The 10,660-nt window shown below is 41.2% G+C and overlaps 1 protein-coding gene across 4 annotated transcripts in view; it reads left to right on the top strand.

The window, feature by feature from the left end:
* Positions 1–2,370: 2,370 nt before the first annotated feature.
* dock3 (dedicator of cytokinesis 3) overlaps positions 2,371–10,660 on the top strand; it is a 157,251-nt gene continuing 148,961 nt past the window's right edge. For 2 of the 4 annotated variants that reach the window (XR_014119320.1, XM_081705153.1), the window contains exon 1: positions 2,371–3,158. Coding sequence is in view for 3 of the 4 variants with exons in the window: in XM_081705153.1 (XP_081561279.1) it covers positions 3,077–3,158 (82 nt within the window). In the remaining variant the exon portion in view is untranslated. The remainder of the gene's footprint in view (positions 3,159–10,660) is intronic. The other 2 variants (XM_081705152.1, XM_081705151.1) reach the window with 2 other exon arrangements.

The raw sequence follows: 10,660 nt of genomic DNA, 5'->3' as shown, positions 1-10,660 counted from the left end.
CGGCTTAGAACAGAACGTGCCATATGCTGTATGCTGTATGCTGGACTGTTTTGAGACTTGTGCACTTGCATCAGGAGGACACTCCTATTAGGTTCCAAACAGGACCTGTTTGAGAAGGAATAATTACACTAAAAACCATGATCCAAATATGGACACTCCTGTGTGAAATCATCTTCTCTGCACAGTTAAAGGATGTTCAGGAGTGCAACCAGAAAGAGAAAAAAAACAAAAAAATTAATAGAACATAAAAAACATACACCACTACCAGTGAATTAGTCTTATGTATAGAAATATGTAAGTACATTAAATAATTGTTGCAGTCTGTATATTTTACATACAACTTTGACAAACTGTATTTCACTAAAATTATAATCTCTCCTTTAAAACATGACATGTATTAAAAATTCAAAATCTATACATTTGTCACTGTTGTACCATGAAGGGACATGTCATGCTCTACCACTAACTTAGGCTCAGGCACTGGCAAATCCTCCACCCTTCCCAGCAGACGTACCCATGGGCACACAGGCTCTGGATTCATGTGGGCCAGGTAAGTCGCCTGTCACAGGCTTGGGCCCTGATGATGACACTGTCGCCTTCGCAGTGGACAGGCTTAGATGATGTCGACATGTTCATGTAGGAACCCACTGAACCGTGTCCAGTTTGGGACCAGGAACCTCAGTCAGGGCCTCCCCAACCTCCATGTGAGAGTCCCTCGAGCAGTCAAACTCTGCATTTGAATTTAGGATGAACTCCACACCATAGCCATAATCCTCATAGCCATCTCTGTAGTAGTCCAGGGAGGGCAGGTAGGACCCTGTTGAGTCCAACCCTGGACCACCAGACCCTTCCCAAACCTCCCTGGGGATCCCTCCTTCTCGATGCAGGGATGCAGTGCGCCCACTTGTATGAAGGGTTCCCCCACCACAGGCTGGATTGGGGTGGCGAACAAACCAAAACCAAAAACAAAACATGAAGAATGACACTGAGAGATAACAAGGCAAAAATATGCTAAGTGATAAATGGTTTTAAGCACAATTGGGCAGCTGAAAACAGTGTACAATGGGTCAAACACTGACAAAGACATGAACAAACACAAGGCCTTAAATATGTGAGGTAACGAGGAGTGAAACTAGGAACAGGTGTTACGAATGATTGACAAAAAAGAGAGGGGCATGGTGATAAGGCGAACGACACACATACACACAGCCAGGACGAGACACATACGTGCTATGTGGGCTTGTGGGGAGGTGTTGAGGAGGGGGTCGTGACAGGATGTGAATGCTTGTGGTCATGTGTGTGATCATTCTCAATGCAGAATGCATGCATGTTTTGTATCTGAAACTGAAACTGAAAGTGAAGTTTCCAAAATTCAATATTGTACTATGTTGTCTGCTGATGTATGGATGATTTTGATGTGCCAGTGTGAATATGATGTGCCAGCATGTAAAACTCACGAGCATATCCCCAGCTGCATGCAGGTCTAGGCATTTGTGTTTGGGGATGGGGTTTCATAATCAAAAATGTACTTACTGGTCATGATGAATAAAACTGCTACTATCCACCTGTCAATTGCATGCAGGGTAGCTGATTGGTGGAAGGACAGCATGGTGATATTTGATTGGCTTGTGGGCGGTCTTTTGTAAACCTACTTTTCATCTTCATCCTAGCCATAGACCTATAATTGCAGCTACCTGTAGCCCCCACCCAACTACACACACACACACACACACACACACACACACACACACACACACACACACATACAAACAGATCAAACAACTGTTTGCATGACCAACCATTTTACCTCTTGGTTTAGGCTGTATTTTATCCATGTAGATAATAAACTACAGGAACCAAGAGAACATCTTTCACTATCAGTGTCAGTTGGTGTAGTATATAGTTGATAAGACCCGTGGATAAACACTTGGAGGAATGCCATATGGCTTAATCACAGGATTGTCAGTCAGTTCCTGCACGCTTACAAATTCCACGCGCATTTAGCTGTTATTTTACGGCATAGAGCGAATTACGCGTAAATAACTAAATTCTGGCACGCTGTCACATAGGAACGCAAAATAACTCGTTCTCACTTGCTCGAACTTTAACATTACCCCCTTACTACATATAGGAATGCATTCATAGTCGTCTCTGTTGTATAATGCATTACTCCTTGTAAATACTCCAGATGACCGGTCAATCCACATTCGAAAGGGGTGTGTTGAGTCCGTAGGTGATCTGCACGGTTCAGTTTGCGAGTGTGTATTAAACTGCCAGATTACTTCTTACATATGAATATATGAATAATGGCAGTGCATTAATTCATTCAGATTCTGCCAAATGCTATGTTAACAATAAGTACTAAAGAATAGTTTAGGAAGAACAGAAAGTTTACACTAGTGGGCTGATGAATACTAGCGATGTGAAGTATTTGGGAATCAACTCCTACACGTAAATCAGTTTCTTATGCGCAGCATGACAAAAGCTACCGTTAAACTGGTCGATCCTAGGTATTTACCCACGAACTCCTCCGGAGTCCGATTAACAGCGAACTATGTGACAGTTTACATCATGTGACGGCGGACGGAGAAAGATGGCGCAGCACTGTCTGTAAAGAGTATCTAGTTCACGCTGTTACATCGTAAACAGCAGGACGGTTCAACGTTGAAGGGGAAAAAAAACATGCGCACATGTGCGTGACGCTCTTGAGGTCCGCAAATCTCTGCGTCTCCCTACTCGCTACTACTTCATATTTCGATATTGGACCTCACGGCGATTTCGGACTGTCACAAGAGGGGACTGACCGACGGAGAAGCTGACGTGCGACCCATTTAAATAAATAAATGATTGTCTTCATCCTGTCTGGCGTTTCGGATGCTGATGCACTGAAAAGAGAAGTGAAGAGAGATTGTCTCATGATAGCGGGGACAAGATTCAGTACACTATGGTTGAGTGTTGTCATTCAAAGAACGAAGTATGATTACCAAAACCCTTAGAAATAGATGTTTCGATATAAACCTGCGCTGTAGTTTTAACGTTTGGGTCTGCTGTAGCCTATTTTCATGAATAACTGTACATGAAAACATTTGAATCATACTTGATATCTTGGGAGTTTAACTGGGATCATGTGGACACCGACGGAGGACGAAAAGCTCGGAGTAGGTGAGTTCACAAATTTGTGTTTGAATTCTAATACTATGATGCATGTTTTGATCTCGTCTAGTCTAAGACCAACCTAGACAATCAGACGCAAAAATGGAATTCCTCGTCACTCAGGCTGTTAAAACGTTGATTGCATCAAAAAGTATGTGCACCAATACTGTTGCAATTATAGCAAACTACATTATTGGGGAAAATAGAAAATCTGCAGCTGTACTGATGGTTTATATCAGATGCGTTCTGTATTGGTTTTGATGTTACTGACATGAAAAAGTATTTCTATAGCATCTCTTTGTTTCGTATTGATAATTTATTTTATTAGACTATTGTTGAATACTAATGTGTTAGTATATCGTCATATCGTAGATTATAGTTTTGGCCGATAGATGGCGGCGACGGTACTGAGCAACCTTTCCAACAGGTGCACAGAAAAAATACAGTTATAACTCAAGAAAACACGTCTCATCCATCTTCTTTTCAGTCAACGGGAATAGCCGCAGTAGATACATCACCCAAGGTATCCCACACAGTAACGATAACATTAAAAACTGTTTACCAGCAGTCCTGTTCAGAATATTACTGTTTTTCTAACCACTTTACGACTCTTGACATGTTAAAGAGCAAAAACATTTTATCATTGGGTTTATATGGTCTGGCAGAATAAGTATTTCACCCAGAAAGCATAAAAGCTTCACAAAATAATGAGAAAGCGGAATCAACTACTTCAAAAGAGTTGATAGGACTGTTATGAATTAGAGACCTGGTGTCATATACTAAGAGTCAGTTTTCATAGTTCAGCCTGAATTTTTACTAATCATTCTCAGTACTGGAACAATATGCTAAATATTGAACTAAATGGCTTAAAACTACATCATTAATAAGGAAACAAAAGGCTCTGTTGCATCATGGTTTCAATGAAGCTCTGTTTAATAGAGTACTCTGCTGAGTCATAAGACAAAATGGCAGTCCTCACATCTGTACTTGGTTTAATTAGCCTTTATTTATAAATACTGACCCAAATGTAATATGCAATGAAAGTAATATGTATTCAAACAGGGCACTACCCAAACCAGACACACAATCTTGCTTACACTGCCCTAACACATGATATGTTTATGATCTGCAGAGGACAAAAATAATGTTATGCTTCACCCCAAGTGGTACAACAGTTCTGTCTAAGTAGTGATTTATAGTGGATGTGTGACCTTCTGACTAGATGCAGCTCCATTGCATCACCTGGGATTTTTTATATACATTTTTCCCTGTCATCTAATGTCATTTATTAATCACCAAGGCATCTTCAAAGTTGAGTAGGCTCTAGCTCCAGAGATCCAGATAGGCTCAAGCTTCAGAGAGCCAGGGAATGACAGGGCATGGCTTTCATAAGGACAGAGGTCTGCATTCCAAGATGGCAGGAGGAGGTAACTAGTGGATGCGCTCCAAAAAAAAAAAAAAAAAAAAAAAAAAAGAGCTTGTGAGGTTCTGCTGCACCATAGAAAACCCCCCAGCCATTCTCTCTGCCCGGTTAATGAATGGCCCTTTGTGATAGTGTGGGGCCACAGGGAACACAGCGCGGGTCTCCGATCTTCCAGTGCCTGGCTGAGCAGTTCCCATAACTGAAGGTGGTTTCCCCCCATCCTGGGCCTTAAAGCATTTATTCTCTCTGTGAAAGCCATGTTGAACCAGCGTTGTCTGAATGCTAATACTACATGACAAGCGTTATGTGCAGCCTCCAGGAAGACTTAACACCACTGCAAGTTGTCAGTGCGAGGCAGCCGTGTGTAATAGAAGTGTGATGTGATGTGATATGATATTTAATCACATGAAGTATGGGGAGAATAGCAGTGGATCAGTAGATGTTAGGGGACAAACATCATCACATATGATGTGAATAGAGTGGCATGCCTTTAGGATGTCTGACCCAGATCAAATCAGCACTACAATTTGAGTCTGATAAAACTGTAATCAGATGTAGAACCCTTGCCGCCTTTCAAGTTACATAGATGCCTTTTTGATATTTAACGGTATTTGAGAAATAACTATGGGCAACCATAACTGACAATTGTTTGTCACAATAACCATTATTTGTTATAATTCTGCAATATTTTATTAATGAAACGTTGTACACATAAGAGCTTAATATGGGTATTTAGTCAAGTTCATGCAAATATCTCATTTTCTGCATGCTCTGTGACTCTGTTATCCTTTCAAGCCTAACAGAAGGCAGTGAATTAAAAAGGACCATGGCAGCTATTATGGCCTGTAATTGAGTTCGCATTGGTTGGAGGGAATGGAAGCCCTGGCATTGCATAGTTTGAGTTAATTTTGAATATTCTTCCTTGAATATTCATCATTGTATAATGAAGGGGGTGAGCTCAATTAGTATATAATCGAGACGTGGCTGGCAGGGGCACACAGTACTGTTAGGCAAAGCTATTGGAGAGACTGGCTGTTATTCACAAGATCATTATATCCATTAGGGGTTAATCACAGTCTCTGATATTAACTTGAGTATAACTGGACCTGTGATTGTTTTCTTCCCCCACTTTGAGTTGCAGGATTGTTTCAGTGTAGCACTCAGGAAATGTATCAGATAGCATTTGTTGTAATTTAGTGTATATAGTGCAGAGATATGCATTTTACTGGTGAAATGAAATATTTATTCAGACCCATTTGCATCTTAAAACACCTCGCTGGATTTTGTCTGCATGCATTAATTAAGGATGTTCAGTTTTCTAACCTTTAACATTATGCAGAAAGGATTGCTTTGCTTTTTGAAATGCGCCTATAAAAGAGCATCTGTCTTGTATAGCGCACCAGTGCCCGTGACATGATCATGAATTGGATTGCAAATAATGTGATGAAGGAAATGTGTCCCTGTGTAATGTAACTTAGTATGAGAGAGCGGGAGAGATCAGCATAGTCTCCGTCGAGGCATAATACAGAAGGACAGATATATGGACAAGATTGCTTTGATAAGTACTTCATTGCCCCCTGTGCCCAGGGAGGTCTTGTTCACCTGTGCTGCCAAGAATACACAATGAGACATGAACACAATGAGACATGAATATCAGTTTGTGGAGGGGCAAGAGAAGAGGACAGAATTTGCCGTGCCAACAGTCTTCTTTCCAAGCTGTTATAGAGTTACACATCTCCTATTACCCCCATGGGTCAAAATACTTCCTCTTCATGCAAATTGAGAGTTCACATGGCCGGATGTTCACATATCAATAAACCTCAAGTATGTGATATTTGGACAGAACACTGTCCAAACGTCTTTCCTGATTTTTCTATCTGTTTTGGTTTCTGACTTATGTCTATGCACATGAGTGATACTTTAGTAAATTCAGAAATTCCTGTGTGCTGGTCTTGTTGCTCTTATTATGCACTGCAACTTTCATACTTTCATCATAGAAGTTGCTATGCTGAGCTGAAAAAAATATCAAATGATCCTTACTAACAGTCTGTTGCCTAATTTCAGTACTTTTGCTTCTTTTTATGAATTTAGATTGGAGTACTTGTGCTACAAGGCAGCAGAGAGAGCCTAATTGTATGTGAAGGTAGTTGATGCTAATTACAGCTGATTAACGAGAGAATCAGCCAAAGGTGAGAGATGATTGTGCACAACCCTCTAGAAGACAGAAAATCTCAGTGGAACTGTCCAAGGTCCTGAGCTCCTTTAACACATGGCGTGTGCTACTTCCACGGCAAACCTGAAACTAGACTTTAGCTAATAGGGACTTTAGCTCTGTGATACCCAAACAACTCGGTGTCCTCAGGTGTAGACACTTCTGTGCCAGATAACTTTTGCAAAGAAAAGTGTCAGAAGTCCTAGGTGTGAATGCAATAGAACAAATCCTGCGGTGACAAGGGCAAGATGCATTTTCCTATGCTTTCCTTTTCAATTAGGCAAATGTTGCCTGGATGAGTGACTCCATTAGCAAAACATTGACTTGGAGCTTTAAGTCAGAGCAAAATTTTAAAAAATGACAGTTTTAACTTGGCAACCCATGGGAGGGTCCAGACTAATTTGAGGATTGATCGCTCTAGTTTATGAAGCAAAGTTGTTGTTGGGCTTGCCCCCTTAAACCCTAGCAGAGTGACATGTCTCACTTTATATCAGTTATCCCATTCCTTAGTGGCGTACCCTTATTCACGTCCTAGTTGAAAGTAATTACGATCCCCACTTCTCACATACCTTTCAAAGGACTTTCTATCTGTCAGGTCTTTTGGCGCTTGCATTGTTTGTTGTCAGTGAGTCTTTTGAGTGGTCCTGCAAAAAAATTCCTTGGTGGAACTTAGTGGAACATTAAAAATAGAGGCATGTTGTGCCGACTTTTTAACTGGCTGGCTTTTAACTGAAGGTTCAAGCTTTGAAGCAGCATTGGTTGCTCAAACAGTGTCATTTTTTCCCGCTTTGTGATATTTAATCCAGATTTTGATTACTGCCTGTCCCACAGGGAGAGGAGTCTTATGTTGCCCTTTTCTCATCTTCCCCAGCTTTTGTCTAGAGGTTTCCTACTCTGCTTTAGGAGACAGCTTCTGGCCATGCTTGACAAGTGCATAGGGTTGAATGGGCTGACTGAAGTGTACTGTCATAGGCAGTTTAACATTCTGATCTAGAGGCAGTCTTCGGTTATGTTATTCTACTAGACACACCTCATGGACAGCTGTAAATAAACACTCCTGTGGTCAGATGCTTGAGGCAAAAGATGTAAATGTAACAGATAAAGGGGTATTGTCTTTACCAGCTTCAGCTTTGGTAATGCAGCTTAGTGAATTAGATTTTACAAGTTTTCATTGGCCTTTAACCCAGTTAAATATTATGATCATTCTGTGTTCATCATTTTAAATTCATTAATTTAATTCCCTGATTATCTCCAAAAGCTCTCAAGTTATCTTGATCTGATTCATGGAACAGGGAAAAAGCGCACATATAAAGTCCAAATTAAGCATTGTCCATGCTTAATTCTTATGTCCCCTTTAATCACAACTTTGTCATAGCTATGTATGATACTCACTGATGAACCTGGGCCATAAAGAAGAAGTAAATGGGCTTTGCATCTGTTCCTGTGCATGGTGGTGAGGGCTTTTGGATATAAAACATCTCCTACTTTTCAGGCAGGTAGTGTACACTAGCTGCCTGTGAGAGTTATCTTTCATACAGCCTTGTCCCAAGTGAAGGACCCTAAGCATTGTGGGAATTCTCACTGAGAGTTCCGCTGTTGTTATGGCAACTGCTGTGAAACAGAGGCCAGCCCTGCAGAGCTCTGGCACAGGGATTCCTGCATTGCTATAACAACCCCTGTTAATACCATCAAAATGTTGCCAGATTGGCATTGTTCAGTAAGCAAGTCGCTGCAGAGATGCAAAACATGCTGGTCCTCCCTGTCTGACCAGCAAGCACTTACTGCACTTGAACTGTAGTGTTCTGGTGGTTACATGATTTGTTAGTTTTGTGGTACTAATCTTATTTCATCATAGAATAATATATATTGCAGTCTGCCAGTAATTGGACAGTGACAATTTTAATTGTTTTAGCTCTGTCACTAGGACATTGGATTTAAAATGAAATCTTGTGAAATGTGAAATGAAAGTTCAGACTGTTAGCATTTGTTTAAGGGGAGTGTCTGTGCATGTCAGGTAAATGAGTACGAAATACAGTCCTTTTTATATTGCTGTCTCATTTTAATGAGTCGACAATTGGCTGCTCAGTTGTCTCTTGTGGCTGGCTGTGTGCCACAGCATCATTAGTACATAAACAGGATACATAACCAAATGTCTGGAACTCATTCTAGATGTGGCTTTCAAATCTGAAGCATAAGTACTGCTGTCTTTGATTTAACATACCTGATTTAGCTCATTAGCTAAATGCTAGGCCTTTCCTTAGTTGCTGTGGTAATGTTATAATAGGTTAAAGACAAAACCCTGCAGGACCTGAGACTGACAACCCTGACACCATGATGGTGGATTTTATAATAGGGCTGATCTCAAAGGGCCTTTAGGTTAGTATTTGTTTTGAGCACTTTACAAGGCACTGCACGGAGTGACCAGCATTCAGAGCTCAGTCCTCCATGAAGTAGTGCAGTTTTAATTGGTTGTGTTCATTGGGTCCCAGAGGTTCCAAATGAACTGATGAGTGCATGGATTTATTTTTTTTGCTCCCAGTCTTGCACAAAGGGGGGAAGTGGAATTAATTCCCCTGTGTGCCATGTTCTGTGCGCTGAGAATAGAACCAGGCAGTCAGCTGTTGCAGTCAGGCACTTTTGTCTCTTGGAAGGCAACTCTGGCCACCCTTCCTATTGATTAAGGCTGGATGACTTTGCTAATAGCTGTGTGTTACGGCTGACTCCGGCGCACCTGTGTGAGTTGCAGCCTGTGTGTGTGTGTGTGTATGTGTGTGTGTGTGTGTGTGTGTGTGTGTATGTGTGTGTGTATTGTGTGTGCATGGGTATGTCCATTGGCACAGGCCAGCTGGACCTTTTTGGCCTGACAGAAATGAACAGGCCTCCAGTCAACCATTTTCTTCTGTCAGCATGTGGGTGTGCATGCCTGTTTTATTCTTTTAGGGTGAGGGGAGATTTGAAGGTGCCAATTAGTGGCTCTTTTCTCTCTGAGTTGTTGAGGTTTTTTTTTGTGAATTATAAGTCAATTCTACCTTTGTGTTTCACACTTTTTCTTGCATGGTGCTCACACTTTTGCTTGCCTTGTGGTCAGGACAGTTTTACATGAGAAATAACATCAAACTGTGAGCTGGAACAACTGGTATTAATAGCTTGTTCCTCACATCTGTAAATGCAGCCGCCCTGAAGGAGGTACTGGTCTTAGCTCCTACTTAACCTACCATGTTAAACCTCTGGAATCTGGATGAATTAGTGCATCCAGATTTTCTTGCATGGTGCTCACACTTTTGCTTGCCTTGTGGTCAGGGCAATTTTACAGGAGAAATAACCTGTTAGGATATATTTGACTTGCTCAGTTACACCTCAAACTGTGAGCTGGAACAACTGGTACTAATAGCTTGTTCCTCACATCTGTAAATGCAGGTACTGGTACTGGTCTTCACTCCTACTTAACCTACCATGTTAAATCTCTGGAATCTGGATGAATTAGTGCTCTGTTGTTGTGATTGACAGGACAAAAAAGTTTTGTTTTTGTTTTTTTGTTTTTTTTGGAAGGACCTTACCTCAGCATGGCGTTGTCGTTTCCCCTTTTCCCCTTTTTCCATTTTGTCACATTTCAAAAATTGCTGTGGTGTATGTTATTGTGCTACACACGCTTGGCCCCTCACTGAGTGAGCCGGTGTGTTAATGCTCCGCCAGGTTTACCTCATGCCATTGTGGGTTTGTGTCATAAAGAGAAGAGGATTACTTTTTTTTCTCTTGCCAGACATGTCTGTGATGAGGGGATGTCTTGGAGTTTCTGCCTGTGTGTGTAAGTGAGAGAGAGATGGTACATGTTATATACAGTTTTATATCCATCTCTTCATGGTTGTTAATTG

The sequence above is a fragment of the Electrophorus electricus genome, chromosome 22 (genome assembly GCF_041902795.1).
Source record: "Electrophorus electricus isolate QZ-2024a chromosome 22, ASM4190279v1, whole genome shotgun sequence".
Classification (NCBI taxonomy): Eukaryota; Metazoa; Chordata; class Actinopteri; order Gymnotiformes; family Gymnotidae; genus Electrophorus; species Electrophorus electricus.
The sequence above is the reverse complement of the archived record's forward strand: the minus strand, read 5'-3'. Positions and strand labels throughout refer to the sequence as shown.